Source organism: Octopus sinensis, linkage group LG9 (assembly GCF_006345805.1).
Source record: "Octopus sinensis linkage group LG9, ASM634580v1, whole genome shotgun sequence".
In the NCBI taxonomy this organism is placed as follows: Eukaryota; Metazoa; Mollusca; class Cephalopoda; order Octopoda; family Octopodidae; genus Octopus; species Octopus sinensis.
In genome coordinates this window covers 3348042-3375350 of record NC_043005.1, presented here as the reverse complement: position 1 = coordinate 3375350, position 27309 = coordinate 3348042, and the positions used below count along the sequence as shown (strand labels likewise).

Below are 27309 nucleotides of genomic sequence, written 5' to 3'. Positions count from 1 at the left end.
TGTGTTTGTGTCTGTGTTTGTTACCTATCACTGCTTGACATCTGGTGTTGGTGTGTTTACATCCCTGTAACTTAGCGGTTCAGCAAAAGAAACCAATAGAGTAAGTGCCAGGCTTAAAATTAAAACAAATACTTGGGTTGATCCATTCAACTAAAAATTCTTCAAGCTGGTGCTCCGGCATGGCCATAGTCTGATGACAGAAACAAGCAAATGATAAAATGTTTAAACGAAGGTAAAAGGCAAATAAAACGACGGATTTGGTTATGGCTGGTGAAGGCGAAACAACAGCCAAACTCTAATTGTCCTTTGTTTACAATGAAGGACACAACCAAAATGGTGAGTCTCTATTTTTCTTTGGCTTTTATTTCCTAATCTCTGTTTACTTCTGCACCTCTTCCTCTTCTCAATTTCTTCTCACTCATTACAGGAAAGGAATTATATCAGAAAAGTTTGGTGTCTTATCCGGACCCCAGCCTGGTGCCAGATATGGTGGACACCACAAACAAAACTACATCTGCTAATATTACATCATCATTGTTTAACGTCCGCTTTCCATGCTGGCATGGGTTGGACGATTTGACTGAGGACGGGTGAGCCAGAAGGCTGCACTAGGCTCCAATCTGACCTGGCAAAGTTTCTACAGCTGGATGCCCTTCCTAATTCCAACCACTCCGAGAGTGTAGTGGGTGCTTTTACATGCCACCAGCATGAGGGCCAGTCTTGCAGCACTGGCAACGACCACGCTCGAATGTTGTTTTTCAAGTGCCACCAGCACATGTGCCAGCAGTAAGTCGACGCTGGCAACGATCACTCTCGAATGGTGCTTTTTACGTGCCACCTGCATGGGAGCCAGTTAGCAGCCCTGGCAATGATCACACTCAGATGGTGCATTTAACATGCCACTGGCACATGTGCCAATCAGGTGGTACTGTCACTACTACTAATGGTGGTGAGCTGGCAGAATCATTTGCATGTTGAGTGAAATGCTCAGTGATATTTTGTCTGCCATTAGGTTCTGAGTTCAAATTCCGCCTAGGTCGACTTTGCCTTTCATCCTTTCAGGGTCGATTACATAAGTACCAGTTACACACTGGGGTCGATGTAATCGACTTAATCCCTTTCTATGTTCTCTTTATTGCCTCTTGTGGGCAATAAAGAAATATATATTACACCACTACAACAATCCAGGCAAAATGCTTCGAGGCATTTTGTCCAGATTCACATTCCAAGTTTGAATGCCATCAGGGTCAACTTTGCCTTTCTTCCTTTCAGGGTCTATAAAATAAGTACCAGTTGTGCACTGGGGTCGATGTAACTGACTTACTCGCTCCCCGGAATTTGTGCCAAAGTTTGAAACCAATATTACACTACTACAGATATAATCCCATCATAATTGTTAATGTCACACTACTACAGCAATTGTCACTCCTCTATCAGCACAACCATTCCAACTGATGAGTCATTACTGTGATACCACTGCCTCTTTGGCTGTCTTTGGCAGAGAAATTGATACCATTCATTATTCTAGCTACCATCATACGACCACAGTCACCCTTCCAGCATTCTACTACAGCAGTGGTTCCCAATCTGTGGTCCGCAGACCCCTGGTGGTCCACAAATGTAGTACTGGAGGTCTATGAACATGTTAAGCTGACAGACCTTTCAATATCCTCATTTGAATAAAAAGGGGTCCTTAGTAGTGAAAAGGTTGGGAACCTCTACTCCAGTAACCAGCATCTTATAACCACAAATACATTAAGTACCACCTCAACCACCTCATCTCACACAAAGTACCACACTCACTAAAATAACCTCACATAATACTACGACAGGTACTACAACAACAGAATTACAGTTGCTACCACACAACAATATCATAGACATTTTCATGTTTCTCTCGCATAACTAACTGATCATTACAATACAGCCAGGGGCCATCATCACTCTGCTACACGTCCCACTGTAACCTTTACTAAGATCATCCCAACTATTAACACACCACTACAGCCATATCAGAACATCCCAAACAGTACTACCACTGGCACTATATTCCCATATATACAACCACCAGTTTCATTCACAATACTGAGACGACCACTGCATTGCTACAGACAAAACTCTGCTCATCACTGGATTACTACAGTTCCCATCACAGTTTTATTTGCAACTGCAATTGTTGCCCTCACACTGCAGTCTCTGTCAAACATCTACAGTCATTATCACACAACAACTAAAGGTGGCAAGCTGGCAGAGTGGTTAGCACGCCGGGCGAAATGCTTAGCAGTATTTTGTCTGCCGTTATGTTCTGAGTTCAAATTCTGCCGAGGTCGACTTTGCCTTCCATCCTTTCGGGGTCGATAAATTAAGTACCAGTTACACACTGGAGTCGATCTAATCGACTTGATCCATTTGTCTGTCCTTGTTTGTCCTCTCTGTGTTTAGCCCCTTGTGGGTAGTAAAGAAATAGGTATTTCATCTGTCTTTACGTTCTGAGTTCAAATTCTGCCAAGGTTGACTTTGCCTTTCGTTATTATAAATTATAAATTATTAATATATTATAAATTATAAATTAAGTACCAGTTGTGTAGTTGGGTCAATCTAATCGACTTGTCCTCTCCCCCAAAATTTCAGGCCTTGTGCCTAGATTAGAAAAGATTGTCACACAACAATAGAAACTCTATACACTGTTGCTGGATCATGTAAACCACCAGATAACAGTGACCTAGCATACTTTTGATAGCCACTAATACCACCAGCACTACCAACCCATTTCTGTAGCCACCACCATCAAGAGATATCTCTGCAGTTAATCACGAGAAAGAAGTAACAGTGGCCCCGGCCTTTTCAGCCCCCCATTGGTGGTGGGAGAGGGTGATTGGGACAACTTGCTGAGATTAACTGTTCTTCCTTTGCTTTAATTAATTTTGGAAATAACGAAGAATTTAGTAAAATAAAAGTCATTCGTCTGCTTGTGCAAAGTGGTGTACTGGCAGAATCATTGCTGCCGAGCAGTTTGTCCATATTTACATTCTGAGTTCAAATTCCACTGAGATTGACGTTGCTTTTCATCCTTTCAGGGTCAAAGTGCCAGTTGCGCACTGGGGTTGATGAAATCAACTGCCCTCTCACCTGAAATTTCAGGCCTTGTGCCTATAGTAGAAAGGAATTAGTTGGTGTTTTGGACATAAAATTAACGTGAAATTTTAATTTACATCGTTTTAAAACAGGAAGATTGAGTCATAGAAGCAGTGGGTGGGTGGGTGAGTAGGTTGATATCAAAGGTGGGGGTTAAAGTAGTGAATAAGTATTTCTAGGGGCTTGTAGGAAAGATCAGGGAATGACTTTAGGAAACTGCTGGAAAGTGAGATACAGTGGGAGCAGGGAAAAAGGTGGGGTATCAGGAAGACTCAGGAGTACTCTAGTATAAAGTATAATGGTTCCATGGAATTATATTGACAACAATTGAAGGATGTTTCTTGCCAATGTGACACAAGAGATTCATTAAGTAAAGACAATACTTACACACTTTATATTCGTTGATTTTACAGACTTATGGAATAAATGGTATGAGTTATTACTGATGTGACTAAACTCAGAAGGCTGAAAGGCTAAGAACTTCATAAGAAAGGGATGTGGTTAAATACCACGAAGGATTTCATCCACACGCTTCCCCTTATGAATGGTCCATAGCTGTTCTCTCGATCTGAGACTTTTCATATAAAGCATGGATGGGTGGTTAAGAAATTCACTTCCCAACCACATGGTTCCAGGTTCAGTCCCACTACATGGCATCTTGGGCAAGTGTCTTCTACTATAGCCCTCGGCCAACCAAAGCCTTGTGAGTAGATCTGACAGACAGAAACTAAAAGAAGCGTCACAGGTTTGTTACAAATGAACATCATTGTCACACAAAAAGCGTTTCTCGTTTCCTATCTTCCACAAAAAATATAAGCAGCCATGAGAAATATAAGCTTGGAATCAGGTATGGGATGGTAACTGAAGGAGATTTAGTCATAGAAAAGTCTGCTTCAATAAATTCAATCTGATACAAACGTGGAAAAGTGGACATTAAAATGATGATGATGATGATGGATGAAGTAGGTAGCTAATTTCCATGATGGAGCAGATGTTTAGATTGCAGTTCCAGATGACCACTTCAGACCAATTATCTAAAAATCTGTTCTTTTGTTTCTAGGTTTCAGTTATGTCTAAGGTTCATCATCATTAATATCTGTTTTCCATGCTGGCATGGGTTGGACAGTTTGAAGGGAGCTGCACCAGGTTCCATAGCCTGCTTTGGTATGGTTTCTATGGCTAGATGCCCTTTGTAAGGCAAACCACCCCACAGAGTGTACTGTGTGCTTTTTATGCGACACCAGCACCAGTGCTTTACACGTGGCTCCAACACTGACAGGATCAACAAGTTCCCTGCAAGATAAGAACAACTGGGAGTAGGGATTAGTGTTGAGGGGGTGTGGTTTTGTGCCAGGTTTCATATGCATAATGAAGACTCTCCTGAAGATGATGTTTGTGAGTGACACAATCGAATAGTGTTATCAGGTGAGAGTGTTGGTGGAAGAGATCAGTGATGGTCCATCATCATCATCATCATCATCATCATCATCATCATCATCATCATCATCACCACCACCACCACCACCACCACCACCACCACCACCACCACCACCACTTAATGTTCATTTTCCACAGTATGTAGCACCTTGGGCAAGTGTCTTCTACTATAGCCCTGGGCTGACCAAAGCCTTATGAGTGGATTCAATAGATGGAAACTGAAAGAAGCCTGTCATAGTTATGTGTGTGTGTCTTTATCTGCCACTACCACTTGACAACCGGTGTTGGTGTGTTAGCATCCTTGCAACTTAGCTAACTTAGTGGTTTGACAAAAGGAACTGATAGCGTAAGCCCCAGGATCGATTCACTTAACTAAGAATTCTTCAGGGCAGTGCTCCAGCATGGCTCCAATCTAATGACTGAAACAAATAAAAGAGTAAAAGAAAATATTGAAACCATCAACATCAAAATAAAAATCAAATGGAAATTGTAACTGTGATCCCCGTGCCAGTGGCACGTAAAAAGCACCATCCGAATGTGGCCGATTCCAGCGCCACCCTGACTGGCTTCTGTGCCAGTGGCACATAAAAAGCACCAACCGATCGTGGCCATTGCCAGCCTCCCCTGGCACCTGTGCTGGTGGCACATAAAAAGCACCCACTACACTCACGGAGTGGTTGGCGTTAGGAAGGGCATCCAACTGTAGAAACACTGCCAGATCAGACTGGAGCCTGGTGCAGCCTCCTGGCTTTCCAGACCCCGGGCGAACCGTCCAACCCATGCTAGCTCGGAAAACGGACGTTAAACGATGATGATGATGAATCTCCAGCTAGTTTGCTCACCTTCTTGCTTTGCTTATATTTCTTCGCTTCCCATTCTGTTGGTTGCAAGAACTAAAAGTGATCGAAATCTGTGGTACAAGGCCAGTCGTCAAGTGATAGAGAAACACTCATGAGTTTACTCTAGTTGTAAAATGTGCCACTCGTTGGGGTCCACCCCTGAGGGCTGAGTCTATAACCCAGAAAGTCATGTAGACTTACTCACAGAAATTTATTATAGATTATGTTAAAGCAGCGAGCTAAACCGTTTAGCCTCCCAGGGTAAAATGCTAAGAAGCATTTTGTCAGTCTTTATGATATTTATATATTAAATGCAAAATGCTTTGTATAATGTCATAAGGTCATCTTCATTGTGAAAGAGTCTGACCAGTGCCTCCCTTTCCAGAGTCTAATGCTGAAGAGGAGATAGAACTACTCTGAAATCCATGTGTCCATCTCTCTAGGTAGGAAGCATACCAACCTGATCTAGTGTGTTTACACCTATTTGTCAACAGCAAGAATTTTTCTCCATGACAAAATACAGAGGCTTTCTTCTTCTTCATTTAACATTCACCTTCCCTGCTGGCGTATGTTGGACAAAAGGTTCAAATATGTATCAAGCATATTTGGACGGGTAACAAGTTTATATTTGTGCATATCACTGGTTAATGCTTCTAATCTGAAATTTTTTGTGTCATATTAACAAAATTTATTTTTGTGCAGAAAGTGTTTATTTCTAAATATTTTCACCGAGGAGGACTTTTACATTTCACCACGAAACAGAAATAATAAAACGAATGAGTCTGCTGAAGACGAGTGTCTTGGATGTTTATTTCTAAATATGATGCTTGGAACACAGATAAATAATGCTGTTTCCTACTTTTATCCATGTTGTTGCTGTCATCATTACTGGGTTTTTTCTGAGAACATTTTTTGAACCAATCCTATGACTGGCACCCGGCAGATGCCAGGACCCCTGGACTGGTGGTACATAAAAAGCACTATCCGAATCGTAGCCGATGCCAGCGTCGCCTCGACTGGCTTCCGTGCCAGTGGCACGTAAAATGCACCAATCCGACCATGGCCGTTGCCAGCCTCGCCTGGCACCTGTGCAGGTGGCACGTAAAAAGCACCCACTACACTCTTGGAGTGGTTGGCATTAGGAAGGGCATCCAGCTGTAGAAACACTGCCAGATCAGACTGGAGCCTGGTGCAGCCTTCTGGCTTCCCAGATCCCCGGTCGAACCATCCAACCCATGCTAGCATGGAGAACGGACGTTAAACGATGATGATGATGATGTTGTTTGCTGGTGTTTATTCTTTTACTTGTTTCAGTCATTTGGCTGTGGCAATGCTGGAGCACCACCTTGATTGTACATTTTTCTTTTTCTTTTTAAATTTGCAAGACCCTTTCCTTTAAAGGGGTTTCAGAACCTGTTTCATAGCTTCTCTGACAGCATCCACACACATTAGGAGAGATTTTCATGATCTGAACACAAACACAATCCATATCACATTCAGTATTAAGCTTATCCTGTATCTTTTATCTTTTACTTGATTCTGTCATTAGACTGTGGCCATGCTGGGGCCCTGCTTTGAAGAATTTTTGGTCAAATGAATTGACCCAGTGCATATATTTTTTGTAAAACCTGGTACTTACTATATTGGTCTATTTTGCTGAACTACTGACTTATGGGGATGTAAACACACCAACACTGGTTGTCAAGTAGTAGGCAGAGTACAAACACATATACAATGGGCTTCTTTCAGTTTCTATCTACCAAGTTCACTCACAAGGCTTGGGTCAGCTCAATGCTATAGTAGAAGACACTTGTCCAAGGTGCCATGCAGTGGGGTGAACCCAGAACAATGAGGCTGGGAAGCAAGTGTCTTACCACACAGCCACACCAACACCTACATATTTAAATATTTTTTTAGAAAGATTTGGTTGAAATCTCTTAAAGGCCAGGTTACAGTGTAGGATTCTTTGCACTTGGTATTTAAATAATACAGCTAACAAAAGAGGTGACGTAAAAAAACATCACTATGAAACTCTGCTTATATCTGTGGTCGAAAAAGTAGACAGGAAAATAAACTGGCTTTACTTTGGTTAATATCTTTGTACACTGACGAACATGAGAGTTCTCATGAAGAAGAAAAAAGTGCCTGATCTTAACTCAAACAAGCAGAGATTGGGTTCTAATGGTCCAACTGCCAAGTGCACCTTGGCTTTTCTTTCTTCTCTGCACACAAGCGCCACTTCTTTTGCCATTTAGTTCATTACATCCTTCACTCATCTAAAAATCACTTCATGCACCAACAAACTAAGAAATTAACCAACAATTTTTATCTACAATAACTTCCATTTCTAAATAGAACTTATTTTCACTTTTCCTCACCGTTTTACATACTGAAAAAAATTTTCTTTTTCAGAATCGTCATCTCCATATTTTTAAGGGTGGAATCTCCCACTCCACCCCTCACATTTTTTTTTCGAAAAATAGTTAAACTGAAAATTTATAAAGCTTTTTTCTTTGGCAAAATTGAAATATCTGATGTTGGAAACCTTCAGTTTGTGATCATAGACCGAAAGATTGCCGTGTACTGTATACACACTAATAATTAAAGTTCACACAAAAAATATTAAACAATATATATTATTTAGCAAAGGTCTTCCAACCATTTGGTAACCAAATTTGTTAACGTCAACATCGTTCAATATATTTACTTAGACAAGTCACAACAGGTAAACTCGAAAGTCTATCATTTCAATGAAATTTTATTAAAAATTTCGGTGATGCTCATTTTCGTCTTCACCAAAACAATTTTACTTTTTACAGTTGAACTTCAGCTTTGTCAAACCCCCCTGCCCCCACCCAATAGAGCTACACGTCGCTTTTATTTGGACAATATTTCGTTAGAATTATTTCAATACTTTTTTAAAAATAAACGTTTAAGAGTTATCTCAATAACTATTTCAATAATTAACGCTTCTATATTTCTTTAAAATGTCTATTCTGTACCATCCTTTGAAGGATATTCGGCTGCCATTTCTAGCAGGTCAAGACCTGGAAGTAGGCGTTAGACAGGAAAAAAAAAATTTAAAAAAACGGAAAACGAAATGGTTTCAAGAAAGTGAGACCCTGGACTAGGATCAAAATTTCAAGGTGGAAAATTATTCACAGGATCGCATGGTTGTTACCCATTTTAATAACACAATGAAATGGTCCAGAACTGAAATATAAAACTGATTTTGGAAACGGATTAACACAAACGCAGCCAGTGTGTGTTTACATAGGTCCATACATAATATACACACACAGGTGTACGTTCTCACTAGAATGTAGCACTACTTACCTATCCAAGAAATACGCCAGATTATCAATAGAAAGTGGGGGTTTTTTTGAGGGGTCTGAAGGGGTCGCGCCCATAGCTTCTACATGCCTTTTACCTAATCTAGACCAATGCTCCGCAACCGGTATGCCGCGGCACAATGGTGTCACGAGGCGATGCTATGCGCGCAGCAGTGTAACCCGAATATAGTTTTTCCTCAGTTCAGGGGTGCCGCCGAACTTTGAAAAAAAAAAAAAAAAAAAAAAGTTGCGGAGCACTGGTCCGGACCACTGAAATTGATAGGTTATTGAACTTCGATATCAACACCTACTGGAAAGACAGAGATCTGGGCATACTGGATCAGTGGTTGGCCAAGAGGGTTGGAGTTGGACACAAGGCCAAGAGATTAAAAAAAAAAAAGACTGACACTCCGTCGGTTATGATGACGAGGGTTCCAGTTGATCCGATCAACGGAACAACCTGCTTGGGAAATTAACGTGCAAATGGCTGAGTACTCCAGAGACGTGTACCCTTAATGTAGTGCTCAAGGAGAATCAGCGTGACAAGGCTGGCCCTTTGAATTACAGGTACAACTCGTTTTTGCCAGGTGAGGGGACTGGAGCAATGTGAAATAAAGTGTCTTGCTCAAGGACACAACGCATCGCCGGGAATCGAACTCACGACCTTACAATCGTGAGCTGAATACCCTAACCGATAAGAGAGTTGAAAGGGATGGGAATGGCTGAACGGGAGGGGTGCGAGCCCAGCTGGTTCCGTGGAGCAGAGAGCATTAGAGTAGTGGTTGTGAGAGGAGACAGAGCTAATCCGCGGGGGTGAACGGCTGGAGGAGGTTTTTTGAATTATTTCGTACCAATCGGAAAGTTGATCCCTTTGTGGATGCGGTTTTGGGGGCCTACGCACAATAGCAATACTATCTTAGATATGAAAGAAACACTACGTTAAGGGCCTCAGCTGACCTTTGGAGAACATCCATATTTGCTGCGAATTTAAATGAAAAGAAGTGAAATAGAAGCAGAGCTTGTATTATTGGCACAATGAGCCTCTCGGAATACAAAGCTTGTCAACCCACAAGTTCACATTAAGAATCTTGAAAATTTAGAAACAGATTTAACGTCGTTAGGGACCTAATACCGTGTCCCTTTGGAGTATGTGATTTATTAATTTTAAAGCGTTTGTTTTATTCGACGATGATCTATCAAGGACAAGGCTTCCCTTTTAAAGGAGTTTTAAGAAATTTAGCTGCCATTTTATAGGTCAAATGTTTGTTCTTGAGCCAAGAATGTGGTGTTTCTTAGACTTTCATTTAATTTCCTTTACTGGACAATCAGACTGTCTTTAGGACTCAGCTGAGGGAAAGGGTTGCTAGAAATAACAGCCAAATCTCATCTATCACACAATGCTGTTTTCAAACGCAGGACAATTGAGCCGGGATTAGTTTGCAAAAGCTGGAACCAAGGGTTGAAATGAAACTGGAAAAGTTCCCTTTAAACAAGTTTGGCCAAAGGAGAATCACAAGAAACCCCATGGTTTCTGTAAAACCAAGTGTTAAATTCTACCAAAACAGAAAAATTTATAAATTTGAATGCGAAGACAGATTTAACGTTTAGACTTTTTTTTTTTTTTAAATCTGAAATTCATTTCAAATTTATGAACCGTTTTTCTTTTCTTTGTCTTTCTGACGCAGATTACAAGTTCAAACTTTTCTTATTAGGAAACTACCAGCTTCACAACTTTGGTCTTTATTTCAGATATCTGTAGGTCAGCAAGTCTAAGAAGTGACCATCACGGTCAAAAATATCCATTTTGTACACCAACCGAGAGCAGAATATATACTGCTTTCAATCCCATATTAAGATTTCCGAGACACTTTTAGGGCTCAAAAAAGATATCTAGGGTAGAGTTTTACTGCTATTTCTAGCATATGCAAGTTTCACACCACTAAATCTACTCTCACAAATTACCTTTCATATCTATAGCAGCACTGGCTTACAGGAAAACCCGGTTCGCTACACACAAGTCATTAACAGACCAGACTTATTTATTGAAGGCTAATGTTAAGAGATCAGTAATCATTATTTGTACTATTTTCACCGAGGAGGACTTTTACATTTCACCACGAAACAAATAATAAAACGGAGTCTGCTGAAGACGAGTGTCTTGGATGTATATTTTTTGTGGTCAACTTACACATCTCAATATAATTTTCTAGTAAGATCTGACCTCCCTAAAAACACCTTTCATTACAGGTGAAACAATGTTCTTTAAGTAAATGAATTTAAAAGTTCAGCGTAAAATACACTGAAAAGCTGAGTTTTTCTAAATTTTTGTTCCTGGCTGAAGATCTTTATATTAACCGATAAATAATATTAAGGTTGAAAAATTCAGTTTTTAATTAAAAAAAAAAAAAAAAATGTTAAAATCAAACTTCCACCGCCAAACACATTCACAAACTATTCTTTTAGGGTTTGAAAATAGATTTACAATAAGTTTTAATTTTCACTTCCTCAACTTTGTAATTTTTTTTTCCTTTCATGAAATTCCGGTGGATTATCAAAAAGGTGTGGACGACGATTACAGGTGAACATTTTTTATTAATAATAAAAAAAAAAGCTGAATGATGCAATTTATGAAAAATTAAAAAAAATTCTAGCCTATTACATATCAATTTTCATAATATTGATGAAAAAAAAAAACCCCAAGAAAATATCGTTTCATTAAATCGCGAATAATTGATGGCATAGACTGGCTTTAATAAAAAAAAAATTCGTTTCACTAGTAACTCATTAAAGACAATATTTCGATTTAAAACAAGACCATGACAAACCGAGGGAGGGCTGTTGTAATATATATATATATGGTTTGATAGTGAAAGATAAACTAGAATGAAATATAGAACAGTTATCTTGTAAGGTAGCCAAGATAAATTATTAATATCAATTAGATTATTCTAGATATCTATCTATAGGTCGAACCACCTTTAATCAGAAATCTCTTATAAATATCTCCGTATATCATTCAAAAAGAATAAGTCACACGAAAGCTTTTTTCATTTTAGTTCAGCACTGTAGAGATATTTTAACAGACAAACTAAATGTGAAAAAAAAAAAAAAAAAAAAAAAAAAGGGATTTAAGGATAATGAATCAAATGTATTAATCATTTATTGACGGGTTTTAAATAACGAGCACAGAGTCCGTCTCCTCTAAACAGAATGGAATGAAAAATCGTTTTATTACAATATTTTATGTTGGTTATTTACAAAAGAGACCTTCCTGTAAATATACATTCAGAAATAAAGTCATTGTTCACACATGAACGTCTCTCTTACCTCCGACAGACGGAGTAATTAGTTCTATCTTTAAGCGATGGAATTATTCTTCCTGCGACTCCAAGAGTCGTTCCACAGACCAAAATCATTCCTCAACTACAAACGCATAAATCAACTCGAGATCGTCCATAAATACAGATGGTCCTAAAAAAAGAGCCAAATATTCGATATGCTGTAGTTCCAAGGGAGAGATTAACTGGAAGCCTTCTGGGTCTTCTTGGGGAGAAGAACAGCCTGGATGTTGGGAAGAACACCACCCTGGGCGATGGTCACTCCAGACAAAAGCTTGTTCAATTCTTCGTCGTTGCGGATGGCCAACTGTAAATGACGGGGAATAATTCTGGATTTCTTGTTGTCTCTGGCAGCATTTCCTGCCAATTCCAACACTTCGGCAGCCAAATATTCCATCACAGCAGCCAGGTAGACTGGGGCTCCGGCACCAACACGTTCAGCATAATTTCCTTTGCGGAGAAGACGATGGATACGTCCGACAGGGAACTGAAGTCCAGCACGGGATGAACGGGTCTTGCTCTTTCCCTTCACTTTACCTCCTTTACCACGACCAGACATTTTCTATAGAGATTCAATGATGTAACTAAACGGTACGAGTAATTACGAATGAAACTACCACGAAGCTAGCAACAAGAAGAATACTGCCTACTTGGCTTAAATAAGCATAAAGTGGCTCAACTCGCTATCTGTTACGTCATCACTATTTTAACCAATTAAATTGAAAGCTACAATCGGTCACATGATATCATTTATTGGTGTAAGACGTTTAGCCAATAAAATTGCTTTGTAAGAGTAGACTCGTCTGGAGCCTACCATAGTTTATATAAATACTGAGAGAAAGCTGTTGACAATATATAACTACAATGCCACCAGCACCAGCTACCGCTTCGAAAGGAGCCAAGAAGGCTTCGAAGGCCAAAGCTTCACGTCCCCCCGGAGACAAGAAGCGCAAGAAGAAGAGGAAGGAAAGTTATTCCATCTACATCTACAAAGTAATGAAACAAGTCCACCCCGACACTGGCATCTCCAGCAAAGCTATGTCCATCATGAACAGTTTTGTCAACGATTTGTTCGAAAGAATCGCTTCTGAAGCCAGCCGTTTGGCTCACTACAACAAACGTTCGACCATCAGTAGCCGTGAGGTGCAGACTGCTGTCCGTCTGCTTCTCCCTGGTGAGTTGGCCAAACACGCCGTCTCTGAAGGTACCAAGGCTGTCACCAAATACACCAGCAGCAAGTAGATAAAACTATTCTGTCTTTGACAACGGCCCTTTTCAGGGCCATTTAACATTTCAAAGTTAGTCGACTTGGTCTAATTATCATTATATGAGCTGAGCAAAGTCCGAAATTTTTTAAAGCTATTTGAACATTCATCTATATTTGTTTTTTTTCCATTCCTGAAATGTAAAATATTTGAAACCAATAATCATAAAATTTTATTCATCTACAATGAATTCAGATCATTTTAAATGCTATCTTCAACGTAGTCATAAAACTGAATCTATCATTGGAGCGTTTTCTTTATTTCCTGGCCTTTCACGTTTTGAGATCAAACCCAGCTGTGTTCGACTTCGCTATTCATACTTCTGGGTCGATATAACGAACTGTTCTATCCTAAATTTTTCATCTCGAATACTTTTTTTTATGTATAAACTGAATCTTAGTGACTGAAAAAAACTATTTTTCTATCGATGTGATAAAACTTGATGTATCTGTGCAAAGACACTCCTCACTTCTTCTGAAAAGTTGAATAGCGATGTGGATAAAAAATAAAATTGGAGGTATTTTTATCTCCTATTTTAACTTACTATTTTTGTTAAGTTTTCATTTCTATAAAGCATTTTCAACCACCAGTTCCCTCAACCCGCTGCAATAATGAAGAAATGTCTAGCAACATCACGCCGGAATATAGACGGCAGTGGAATAATTACTTTCATTTTACAAATTCTCTACATAAATATAGGTGTAAGTGTGGCCTGACACTACAATACCTTCGCTAACCTTAATACTGGCAAAATTCTAGAACTGTTAATATAGAAATCGCTTATTTTAATGACGTTTGTATATATATTTTTTCCAATTGAATCTGGGATTACTATGTGCCCTCCACCCAACCGGTTACTTAATAACTCTGACATGTTTTTTTTTTCCAATTTTCGGTTGAGTTTCGGATCAGGACACACTAAGAATTTGAATTTTTCTCCGTTTTGACGGATTTTTTCATCCTTATATGAACATTTTAACTCCATCCTCTTCTGGGCCAATTATTTTGGCACTACATACTTAAAACCATCTAAATTTTCAAGCGAAAAGGTGTGATTTAAGGGAGATTTGGCTGTTGTTTCTAGCACATCCCACGACCACTTCCTCGTTTCTTTGTTACTCTCACATGTATTGATGTTTTTTTTATATTTTTCAATATTATGCCTTAAATTGAGCATTATCTCGACTCCTACCCCTCCACCGTTTTTTCTCTAAATATTCCAGACATTCAAGTTGAGCTCTTGACATGCTAGGAATAGCTAAATTCCACTCAAATTGTTCTGTCTTGAGATATTCCTGATAATGTAATCTAAGTTGTAGAGTTCCTGAAAAAGTCAGTTTGAATGTCTTTGAAGGCAACTTGGTGCTAAATAACTACAAGTGGAACAGTATACTCGGGTTTCCTTTTTTTGGGAGATGTGATAAAAAAGATATGCAGACCTGTCTTCAAAGCATCCAAGGTAAATGTTGATTGCATTTTATCAAAGCCAAATAAGGTTTGAGCACAATATGTAATGTTGCCAGTGACCGAGTTTGATATTGGCTGTAAAAATAAAGCGAAAACGAAGCTATGAACGCTGCCAGCCGCCTGAGAAGAGGATCTCCAATAAAGGACTGACTTGGACAACCTGTCAAACCTGGCAAAAAGGGAATATGAAAGTTCTTGAAGGTGATTTGGCAATATCTGGCAGTTCCAACTTTTGAGTTTAAAACCTACTGAAGTCAACTTTATTTTTCTTTTAAGGAAAATAGATTTTAACATTTTTACAGGAAGAAAAAATATAAGCATTAAAAGTAAGATTGAATTGTTAAACAAAAAACCCCACCAAAGAAAAAAAAAAGGGTGGGGAATTAAGCAGTGGAAGATGAGAGCAATGGGTTCTACACACTGGAACAAAGGGTTAATAAGCCTACCATTCCAAGGTCTTGGCAGAGTGGTAAGAATTTCAGACCAGATGCCTTACAGTATTTGCTCTGGTGCTTTGTGTTCTGAATTGAAATGCCACCCTGGGATTATTTCAGTGATAAGTTTAATGCCTTGGATACTTTTAGCAGAGCCCCCTCAGTTGCAAGTGGTTCTAATATGAGGAAACTGCCTTCCATCTCAGTCTTGGAAGCTTGAACAGGTGAAGGGACTATCACTTTTCCTCTTGACTAAAAAAGCTTTCCTGGAGTCATAGTTTGCAGTAGAGAGGATTCTTTTGTTTTTCAAGTCCCTGAAGAAGAGCTTACGAATAATCCAAAGAATTTGTATTTATTACTAAAATCACAAAAGTAAACTTTTTACATTATAATATTATGATTCCAGTTGAAGATGTTTGTTGCTGCTGCAGATGAAGTTATATTGGCATGTCATGGCTAGTTTTCTGTATTGAGAAAAATATTACAATTTGAGATAAAATTTTGGCTGCAAAACTGTAGACTTTGAAGCATAATCAGTTCTGGTTGAATGGTAAAGTATAAAACTGCAAACATGTACAATGACTTTTTGGCAAAGAATGTGAAAACTAAGGCAAAATCTTGGAAGATATTCTAATGCTGCTGTATTATATGAAATCACAGTGTTTGCCAGTATTTCTGACATACTCTCATTTATGGAAGGGACCACAGGGTGATGATTACTTTACAAATACTAAATTGGAATAAAAATGTCTAAGACAAGGGTAGAGCTATAGAGACAGTTCGATACACTTAAAATATTTAAACCACAGATTTACTTTGACAACACTGGTTGGATCATCATCATTGTTTAATGTCCATTTTCCATGCTGGCATGGGTTGGACGGTTTGACTGGGGTCTAGGCTGCACCAGGGTCCAGTCTGATCTGGCAGTGTTTCTACAGCTGGATGCCCTTCCTAATGCCAACCACTCCGAGAGTGTAGTGGGTGCTTTTTACATTCCAGGCCAGAGTGGGCTGGCATTGAACACGATTAGTTGGTGCTTTTTACGTGCCACCAGCATGGGGATCATGATGACAATTTCCATGTTGCCCTATGATCCAAGGTACTTTTCAGTGGGCTGGTTATGCGACACTGGTGTAGGTTACAGCTGTGAATTCACTTTATTTGCCGGGTCTTCTCAGTCACAGCATACCTCCAGAGGTCTCGGTCTCTTGACATTGCCTCTGTGAGGCCCAATGTTCAAAGGTCATGCTTCACCGCCTTATCCCATGTCTTCCTGGGTCTCCCTCTACCCCAGATTCCTTCCACTGATTGGGAGTGGCACTTCTTCACACAGCTCTCCTCATCCATCCATAGTACATCACCATACCAACGCAAAAGTCTCTCTTGCATGCCACATCCAATGCTTCTTATGCCCAACATTTCTCACTGTATGACAGTGAAACATATATACATGACAGGCTCCTTTCAATTTGTGTATCAAACCTAGACACAAGCCTTTTTTTGGTTGGCCTGGGATTAAAGAAGGCACTTGTTTAATGTGCTATGCAGTGGGACTGAACCTGAAACCATGTGGTTGGAAAACAAACTCAACACACCTGCACCTATTTAGCATAATTATGTTGTAGCTCTGAACTGAAAAGGAAGACTAAGAATAAATTTTTCCACAGTGATGACTGAGCTCAACCAGTTCACCCAACTGAAAGCAGGCTTTTCTTTGAAAGGACAGCCTGATCTCTGAAAAGGAGTTTCCATAAAATTTCATGTAACAAATGCCACAGCACTTTGAGAATTCTTTGATGTCTGAAAAGCTATTCATTTAGAGTATATTAATTGAGAGGAATTAACACAGAGTAGAGATGAAGATAGCCATAGTGAAGAATCTTTTGATACCACTCTTGGGTTTTATGATACCAACTTCGTTTTGAAGTGGTTTGAAAACCTTTCAAAATTTCATGCTAATTTGTTCCATTCAACATTTTACTAAATTCTTCATTTTCAAATTGAAAATGATGGCATTGTATTTCAGCAAGTGTAAATCTGCAGTCTTTTTTATAAAGGAAGGTGAATGCTGATTCCATACAGAAGGAATTTCTTTTGTAACCCCCACCTCCCAGTTTGTAGAAACAAGAATGAAGGCAAGCAATTCAGTGGGTCGCGATTGTAAGGTTGGGAGTTTGATACGTGATGGCGTGTTGTCTTTAAGCAAGATGTCATTTCACATTGCTCCAGTCCACTCGGCTGGCGATAACCTGTAATTAAAAAAGCAAGCCTTGAGAGAGTCTGTGTTATGGTGAATCTCACTCAGAACTGTTGAGGATACACATGTCAGTGGAGTATTCAGCCACTTGCACGTTAAAATCACGAGCAGGCTGTTCCGTTGATCAACTGGAACACTCGTCGTCGTAACCGACGGAATGCCAGTTTGTTTTTGTGTTTAAGAAACAAGAGAATCGATCTGCAAATTGACTCAAAGTGAATTCCAAATCCGACTACTTCTCATAAGTTAACCTATTTGGATGACATAACTCCTGGAGATGGGAAATAACCTGCAGAAGTGTTAAGACCTAATTACTAAAACTTTTCATCCAGTTTTCAATGAGCCAAATTGTAAAAATGCAGAAAACTGGAATCCTTGTATAAGAAAAGTGGTTTGGAGAAAATGATTAAATAACTCGGTTCTTTGGTGGTTTTAAGTGAAAGGGAGAGCAACATGAAGTATTTTAAACATAAGCGCAACTAAAATAATTAATTTTGAATTGTAACAACTTCGATTTTATAAGAAACTTTGAAAAGCCATATAAATGGTACCCTTATGTTGATGTAGACAAGGTCTTCATTTTGGGAGATGGTCAGGTTACCTACCTCCCACGTGCCCAGCCTAATCTCAATTATGAGATAATCTGATGGCTAGCAGGCTTAAAACTGGTTTACTTGTTCACTAACATGGATCGGTATTACATTAAACTGCTCAACCAAATCTATTTGAATCGTTTTACTTTTATAACATTTGGTGATTTGCTTATGTATTCACCACATCAACTATTGAAGTATGAAATTCAGTCGTATTAAATGGCGTTTTATCCAATCTAAATAAACTAACCAGCAGCTCTTGTTGCTTTCATTTAATTCACGGCGAATTAAAAAGAGTTAAATTAACCCATTAAGTCCAAGAATAATTGGCCAACATGAAAAATAATTATTAAAACCCGGTGCCATATAGTAGGAAGTTTACTTCGCAACCATGGTTCCAGGTTCAATCCCTCAGCACAGCACATTCGGGTAAGAAGGCGGACGACGGAACTAAAACCCGCGAAATGTCTGTCTAGTTACCTCCCTTTAAAGATGGCAGTAATGGCTTCTGCAGCTGGAATCGACTTCGTTCTTTGACGTTTAGTTTCTTTTATTTGCCTCACATGAAATCCAATCGGGTCGATCAGATAACTATTGCTAATATATCCAATCACGGTACTACGTGAGAACAGTGCTCCCGGTGCGCGCACTCGTGTAAGCTAGTCGATCCTACAACGACTACCTAGCAAGGTAAAAACACAAAATAAATAATTTTTTACAAAAACACAAAAAAGTAAATAATTTTTAAAACAAAGTAAAGATCGACTAGTCATGACTAGCTGGCGCGCATGCGCACCGGGACCACTGTTCTCAAGTTGTACCTCCAATCACTTCAGTTTTAGACGTTATCTTTACAAGCATTGTTTGTGCGTAGAAGAAAGAAATCGGTAACTGTTGACCCAATGCTCTCACAATTATTTAATAATGAAATTTCCGGGTAAAGGAGTTGGATATCAGCTGAAAATGTTGCACTGTCGGAATATACAAGAATTGTCTGCAGCTTGGACATCTTTGGCTGTCCAAGTGTTTCGGGTTGGAATCCACTGAACCAATCTATACAAATAACGTTTTCGATAAGGTTTTGGGAGATTGAAACAAGACATTCACGTCCGAACCTGCCAGGACAAAACGAGAGAAAAAGTATCGATCATGCTCGAAAATTAAAAAACCTATTACATCATATTATGATTTGATGTTTTTGCGGTCACTGAACCTGCTAGAAACAACAGCCACATTTCGCATATTTAAACAGAAAACAGACCGGTTCATGTATCGATAGAGACGCATTTAAAGAGAAAACTAGGATCGTCACCGAGGAATGACGACCTTCTTTTTCTAATGAATCATTTGAATGAACCCAATATACAGCTAAAACGATGTATTTACTCCGAATACCGGAAAATAGGGTTCACAAGAAAAGAAAAATTATTCTAACGACATACAAAAGCATACCACGCATTTTCATCAGCCACATTTTGTACATAGCAAAGGAAAAACAACGGTTAAGGAGACTCAAGTTCATACAGAAAACCAGTCCATAATAGACATTAAACGGAAAGAAAGAAATGTCACGAAAGATAAGGCCATCCTTCCGTTGAGGTTACAAAATAAAATAGTAATAAGCATATCGAAGAGGGCGAGGTGGCTTACATTAGGATATGAGTGGCCCTGAAAAGGGCCGGGATTTGTCGCTAGTGACGACCACGAAGTTGGAAAAACTTGCACAGTTTAACCTCCGAATCCGTACAGAGTTCTGCCTTGTCTCTTGAGAGCATAGACCACATCCATAGCGGTGACAGTCTTCCTCTTGGCATGCTCGGTGTAGGTGACAGCATCACGGATGACGTTCTCCAAGAACACCTTCAACACACCACGGGTCTCTTCGTAGATCAAACCAGAGATACGTTTCACACCACCTCGACGAGCCAGACGACGGATGGCCGGTTTGGTGATGCCCTGGATGTTATCTCTCAACACCTTCCTGTGACGCTTGGCGCCTCCTTTTCCCAAACCTTTTCCTCCTTTACCACGACCAGACATATTCTCAAGTATTAAACAATACTGTAATGACGTGTAATTTTAGTCGCAACTATATATATATACAGTGCGCAGACGTAGCAGAGAACACTACGACTTAGAGATCACGTGATTAAATTAGCGAATCACAGCAAAGCGTTCAGCAGCAGCAGCTGTTGTTTGGCGTTTTCTCTTTGTGTTGTGTAAGAATTTTCTTTAAACAGGATACATAATTTCTTTATTTCCCATAAAAAGGATACATAGAGGGGACAAACGAGGACAGACAAGGGACATATAGGGGTCAGACGCACTCGTTGCACAAAATTAAGCGAATGGGTTTAATGGATAATATGAAAATAAAAAATATAAATGATAATTTTTTAACTGTATTTTTTCGGGTTAGTGACCTAACCCGCTACTTGCTTTCCTTCTGCTAATTATTTTCATCCTTCTATGTCTGGACCGACCGGCTCCTTACATTCTCACCTTTCTTACTACTTCCGTCCGTCCATCAACTCCTCACACTATACAAAGGCGTGCGTAACCGTTTCATTGGCTCGCCCGCACCTCGGACATGTGGGGGAGGTGTCAAAACCATGCCTTGACAACCTTTCTCGAACCTGTAAAGCCGATCGGTAGCACAGCCAGGTCAAGGATTTCTGGTATTTATCCAGAAATCTCGACCCGAAAGTCCTTTTCAGGGCCTCGAAACTTATTTCCAAAGTTACTTCGTGTATACTGGACAATGACTTTTTTTTTATGTGCTATTCAACCCATTTCATGTCCATGAGAAAGCTGGACAGTAAAATACACGCTTGCATACGTATATTCATTGTCTTAAGTTGAAGTTTTGAAATGCCGATTTTTTTTTCTGTAGAAAAAAGGCAAAAGAAGAATCGTAAGTGGGGTGCGGTCCATGTGCTATACATCGCCATGTTAATGTGAACGCAGGCTATGCAAAAACATTCTACAAACCTGATGTGCGAGCTATGAAGCCATCGGCCAATCTTTATGCACCATTTTACATTGCTAAAACAGTTCATGTTTGAAGCTGAAAACAACTGATGCGTTGGCCGGCTCAGGGTCCTGACCTATCCCCAAATATCTTCCGTAAGTTTTCAATGGAATAAAACTAATGGAATATACTTGGCGAGTCCCGACCTGCGAATGACAAGATTTTGTGGGAAAAACTTCAGAAAGAATGGAATAAATTCTGTGGATGGAGATGTGCTAAAGTTATTAAGAATAAAGGAATGTACACTGATAAATTGTAAACGTTTCAGGCAAAACTGTGATAATTTTGTCCCATCTTTTATTTTTCAAATAATGTTTCCTATTTATAGATCACGTCCTACAAAATTCCTTGTAAATAACGAACAAACTATAAAGCATAAGGAAGCACTTCCTTTTGTAACCCACCCACTGGGAAACATTCTTTAATTTTCGCCATTACTGTATGTATAAGGCCTGTGAGGGTTAGATGGGACGTTATGTACAAAATACACCCCTTTTCAGTCAGCGACTGGGGGTACGTTTTTTACCGATTCTTCTCCCCATAAAAATATTCGGTTAATATAAAGAACTTCAACCGGAAACAAAAAAGAATAAACCAGCCTGGTGGGTGCTAACAAGAATGTAGAAAACGAATATGAAAACAATGCGCGCTGACTATCCCTGGGGGTGGGAAGAGGACTTTCGGAAAATTCACAAGATCCGATTTTTCCGTCATAACTTCCGCTAAAATGGATATATATATTGATGATTTTTTTACGGAATCCCACGTTTTTGGTTATGGAGGATCCGAGTCTGAAAAAAGTTTTCCAAAATTTCAATTACCCTCTCTCTTTCATTTTTCACTTTTTGCGAAATACGTAGAAAAATTCGAAGATTACGATTCTGAAAGAAAATCTATTTGTAAAATTTCAATTTTTCAACAAGGATATATATATATATATATATATATATATATATACCCTCAGGCCTTCTAGCATGCTAGAAATAAGTCAAATCTCACAAAACTGCGATAACATACTCAATCCGAAATAGGTACCTTTTAGTTTTCATATTCACTTTCCGCACTTGTCTTTTTGTGTCAAACTAAAGGGTTTCATTCAAACAAAAAAAAGTGAAATAGGTGTAAAACAACTTGCTCTAAACGAATATGAAAAAAAAATGCGCGTTCACGAACGGGGGTGGGTGGGGGAAAGGACTTGGAAAGTTCACATCATGAATGTTCCAAGTCGTCTCACCACAGCCAAAAACAAAAAGTGTAATAGGTGTAAAACATGTAGTAAACGAATATGAAAGAAAAAAAATGCGCGCTGGCGAACGTGGGTTGCATATTTATTTTCCCATTATAGATTGATGGATATGAGATCTGAAAGTGTAATATGCATGGGGGAAAGAGAATGATATAAAATGACATTCATAAAACATGGGAATGGAAATAAATTTGACAGGATCATAGTCTAGTGCACGTTTCTGAAATCCATAAAAGCTATTTGTGCTATGTCGCCAACAATTCTTGTATATCAGAGCTACCATACATATTAGGATATTTAGCCTTAATGAGACTCCATACTTTCCACTGTGAATTGACAGAGTTGGGATCAACAAAGCTCACACTGGTCCCCACTTCGAGGGTGTGGCCGGGCGTTTTTAGGAAGAAAATGTATAAATAATAACAATGTACATATTACTGGCGGTATACAGTAATACCAATTGTAAATTCAGAATGAATATAGGCGGGGGTGGCTGTGTGGGGTTCAATGCCACTACGTGGAACCTTCGGCAAGTGCCTTCCACTATAGCCTCGGGCTGACCAAAGCCTTTGAGTGGATTTGGTAGACGGAAATTGAAAGAAGCCCGTCGTATATATATGTGTGTATGTGTTTGCCCCCAATCGATGGTGGTGTTTACGTTCCCTAACTTAGCGGTTCGGCAAAAATTGCCGATAGAATAAGTACTAGGCTTACAAAGAATAAGTCCTGGGTCTATTGCGGTGCTCCAACATGGCCAGTCAAATGACTGAAACGGATAAAAGAATAAAATGTTTTGGTGGATAATATACTGTTATTTTGGAAATTAACCAAACTGAAAATAAAGACAAATATATAAATTTCATTTCTAGAGATAGCTATACATAATTGATGACTATATACATAATTGATGACTATATACATAATTTGTTCTTCACAAAACATCTTCTTCGATTGCCCCAGGCAGTTTTTCTACTTTTCTTCTTATTCTTTTTCACCTGGTCTCCTCACTACATTCTTTCATAAAGCCCTCGTAGCATTTCCAAAATAGCAGGGACCAAGTTTTAAACATTGGTGGATATTTTAAAGTAGTGGTACTACTTGAGAAGCGCGCACTCGCTAGTCGATCCTACACCTAGCAAAGTAAATAAAACAATTTTATTTTACAAAGTAAATAAATTTTTAAACAAAGTAAATAAAACAAAAACAAAGGATCGACTAGTCATGACTAGCCAGCGCGGATGCGGGCACCGGGACCACTGTTCTCAAGTAGTACCAACAACGTTGTGTCAAAGAAAACACATTTACCGACTGAAAACCCATGTTATCGAAATTAAATCACACGGCAAATTCCATCACTAATCTTCTCGGGTTTTCCCAATATTTTAAAATTATAAACAGAAACAAAAGGGTGTGAGAAAAAATAAAAATCAAAATTTCAATTTTTATTTCTAATAGCATATAGATGTTGAAAAACATCAATGTGATAGTAACAGGAGTGGTTGTAGGAATTGCTAGAAACAACTGCTAAAGCACCCATATTCCTGTGAAAATTAATTTCGGTCCCTTCACCAAAAAGGCTTCTCCCATCGATTTTTAAAAAGTGCCTCCAAAAGGGAGAAACTCAATCAGTACTCATTTTCCCCCAATTTATATACATTTGAGAATGGAAAAAAGCGGCCTGTACCCTTAATTGGCAATTAACATCTTGATTCGAGGTCTTCCACTACCCAACCCCATTCAAAAATAAAAAAGCTTGACAAGTTTTATGACTACACCCACTATACACTCGTCTGGTTTGCGTTATGTGAACCCCTCGCTATCTGTGGCTATGCACGACCCTTATGTAAGAAAACATCGCAGATCAATAGAAAACCAGAAGTTACAATCAAGAGAATATGGATGGCCCTGAAAAGGGCCGTTGTCAAATAGACGAAGACTAGAATAGATTTACTTGCTGCTGGTGTATTTGGTGACAGCCTTGGTACCTTCAGAGACGGCGTGTTTGGCCAACTCACCAGGGAGAAGCAGACGGACAGCAGTCTGCACCTCACGGCTACTGATGGTCGAACGTTTGTTGTAGTGAGCCAAACGGCTGGCTTCAGAAGCGATTCTTTCGAACAAATCGTTGACAAAACTGTTCATGATGGACATAGCTTTGCTGGAGATGCCAGTGTCGGGGTGGACTTGTTTCATTACTTTGTAGATGTAGATGGAATAACTTTCCTTCCTCTTCTTCTTGCGCTTCTTGTCTCCGGGGGGACGTGAAGCTTTGGCCTTCGAAGCCTTCTTGGCTCCTTTCGAAGCGGTAGCTGGTGCTGGTGGCATGATGTCTCATAACGACCATCCGAACCTCCACTCTATTTATAGTTGTCAACTAGGCTCAGCAGAGGAACATTTTTTTCTAAATCCGCGCCCTTCATTTTCATTGGTTAGAATTTGACAAGTGTGCCACGTGACAAAAGCCCGCTCATTTTTCACCTGCTTAGTGCAAATCTCCGACTGCTGGAGCCCCCTTGGCGGTATTTAAAGGCGAAAGGCGCCTTTTATTTCATTGTTCTCTCTGTTTCGTTTCTGATTAGTATCAAACTCTGAAAATGTCTGGTCGTGGTAAAGGAGGTAAAGTGAAGGGAAAGAGCAAGACCCGTTCGTCCCGTGCTGGACTTCAGTTCCCTGTCGGACGTATCCACCGTCTTCTGCGTAAGGGAAACTATGCCCAACGTGTTGGTGCCGGAGCCCCAGTCTACCTGGCTGCTGTGATGGAATATTTGGCTGCCGAAGTGTTGGAATTGGCAGGAAATGCTGCCAGAGACAACAAGAAATCCAGAATTATTCCCCGTCATTTACAGTTGGCCATCCGCAACGACGAAGAATTGAACAAGCTTTTGTCTGGAGTGACCATCGCCCAGGGTGGTGTTCTTCCCAACATCCAGGCTGTTCTTCTCCCCAAGAAGACCCAGAAGGCTTCCAAGTAAGCGCTTTCGGTGATTGTGCTTGGCTTAATCCAACGGCCCTTTTCAGGGCCCCTTATTTTCTACAAATAGTCTTCTTGTCGACTTTGTTTGCGATTCTTTAATGTGAGAGTGAACGTATGTTCTTGGCGTAACGAGTGGAACTCTGTCTCTTTCTCCCCCGCATCCATTTCATATGCACGTTCGTGTCTTAAACTTTCTCCTCTTTCACAGTAAAAGTAAGAAAGAAATGTAAATAAAGAAAAGATACGGATGACAGTTCGTTGAGAGGTAATAAGGGAAAGCCAAGTTTTTAATTGTGTGAAGTGTGTTTATGGGATCAGGTACTGAAATGCATGTCGGTGTCAAAGAAACACGGTATGTGGTCATGGAAGGTGCTGGTAGCAACAGCCAAGATCTCCCTGAAATTACCTTTTCGTCTAAGGTTTTTTCCATTGTTCATAAGTGCGTCGTGGCAAGAATATTGGTAAAATTACAAGACTTCCTTTTGTACCCACCAAAAAACCCCCTCTTAAAAAGTTTTTTTTACGTTTTCGGCTGCGGAGATCAGCATTTTTGAAATTACCCCCTGATTTCTTCATTTTAAGAAATTTTTTTTTCAAAATGTGCTGCAAAACACGGAGATTCTGAAAAACGTTTTCAAAAATGTTTGCTTAGGGTTAGGGAAAAAAAGTCAAATGAAGATATTGTGGGTGGGGACAATTTTCCGGAATCTCCGCATCCGCAAACGGGTTTTTTTTTGGCAAAAATATAATTTGTCAAGAGGAAGTCTTCCAAAATTGCTCCGGTGGGTAAAAAAGTTAATTCATAAGATAATGCCCACCTCCCATAATTTCGAACGCCTTGAAAAATAAAAAAAAATCCGCCAAAACTAAGTAAATTCCACTTATGTGGGCCTCCTGGTCCGAAAGCCCGGTAATTAAACTCCTTTCATTATATATTTCACGATTTTATCCTTTACTCGTTCTGGCATTAAACTGCTTTGGTTCAGTCGAACAAATAAACTCCAAGACTTTAAGGCTGGTACTTTGTCAGTCTCTTGCCGAACTGCTAGGTTACGGGAACGTAAACCATTTGTCATGAGGTGGGTGTATGTAGGGCACACACGGGGGCGGACGTCAGGGATAAGATCGCCCACATCAGTTGCAATTACTCTCTTTTGACGGGGAGTTTCCAGATTTTTTTTCACGATGCCCTTGGAAATAATCTAAAGAATCTTTCTAACAAAGATAAAAGTCGAAGGTTTAAAAAAAACTCTTACTCTCTCCGGATCGATTTTGGTGGCACTATGCTCCAGAAAAACTACAAGCCTTTTCGGTAAAAAAGAATTTGATTGAAGGGAGATTTGGCTGTTGTTTCTAGCATATCCCATGACCACCTTGTTTCTTTCTCACTCCAACAAATGTCTTTCAATATTTTCTCCCTATTAGGGTGGCGAGCTGGCAGAAACGTTAGCATGCTGGGTGAAATGCTTAGCGGTATTTCGGCTGCCGTTACGTTGTGAGTTCAAATTCCGCTGAGGTTGACTTTGCCTTTCATCCTTTCGGGGTCGATAAATTAAGTACCAGTTACGCACTGGGGTCGATGTAATCGACCGTTTGTCTGTCCTCTCTGTGTTTAGCCCTTTGTGGGTAGTAAAGAAACAAGTATTTAGTTTGTCTTTCATCCTTTCAGGATCGATAAAGTAAGTACCAGTTACGTATTGAGTCTCCCCCAAAACATCAGGCCTTGTACCTAGATTAGAAACGAACATTTTCTCCTCATTAATAGCATAAATTGGTTCATGCTATCTAAATTTTCTTGAAAAGTTACAATTTTTATCTCTTAAAACCTTCTATGCTAGAAACAACAGCCAAAATGTCCCTTAAATCACATCTTTTCGACTGAAAATATGTACTTCTTTTTTGTGAAAAGGTTTTTAAGTGTGTTGTGCCCACATAATCGGTCCGAAGAGGGAAAGATG

General features: G+C 39.5%; 5 protein-coding genes across 6 annotated transcripts; 2 read left to right on the top strand and 3 right to left on the bottom strand.

Annotated features, from left to right (window-relative positions):
* Positions 1 to 25360, top strand: LOC115215909 (histone H2A-like). Of its 2 annotated transcripts, none has more exons than XM_029785259.2 (2): positions 1 to 28; positions 24967 to 25360. In XM_029785259.2, the coding sequence occupies exon 2, from the start codon at positions 24972 to 24974 to the stop codon at positions 25347 to 25349; it is 378 nt and encodes a 125-aa protein (XP_029641119.1). In that variant the 5' UTR covers positions 1 to 28; positions 24967 to 24971; the 3' UTR covers positions 25350 to 25360. The 2 variants fall into 2 exon arrangements, with proteins under 2 accessions (XP_029641119.1, XP_036361620.1); XM_036505727.1 differs by lacking the exon at positions 1 to 28 and adding an exon at positions 6286 to 6300 and having other exon boundaries at positions 24964 to 25360.
* Positions 11886 to 12778, bottom strand: LOC115215634 (histone H2A). Its single transcript, XM_029784885.2, is given in 2 exon segments — positions 11886 to 12299; positions 12302 to 12778. Coding segments are annotated over 2 exon segments (483 nt in total). The 5' UTR covers positions 12641 to 12778; the 3' UTR covers positions 11886 to 12155.
* Positions 12925 to 13889, top strand: LOC115215559 (histone H2B, gonadal). The gene has a single exon (XM_029784758.2). It carries the CDS (start codon positions 12946 to 12948, stop codon positions 13321 to 13323), a length of 378 nt encoding a protein of 125 aa, XP_029640618.1. The 5' UTR covers positions 12925 to 12945; the 3' UTR covers positions 13324 to 13889.
* LOC118764758 (histone H4) lies at positions 19068 to 20155 on the bottom strand. The gene has a single exon (XM_036505729.1). The coding sequence runs from the start codon at positions 20138 to 20140 to the stop codon at positions 19829 to 19831; it is 312 nt and encodes a 103-aa protein (XP_036361622.1). The 5' UTR covers positions 20141 to 20155; the 3' UTR covers positions 19068 to 19828.
* Positions 24225 to 24702, bottom strand: LOC115215902 (histone H2B, gonadal-like). Its single transcript, XM_029785254.2, has one exon. It carries the CDS (start codon positions 24700 to 24702, stop codon positions 24325 to 24327), a length of 378 nt encoding a protein of 125 aa, XP_029641114.1. The 3' UTR covers positions 24225 to 24324.
* Positions 25361 to 27309: the final 1949 nt, after the last annotated feature.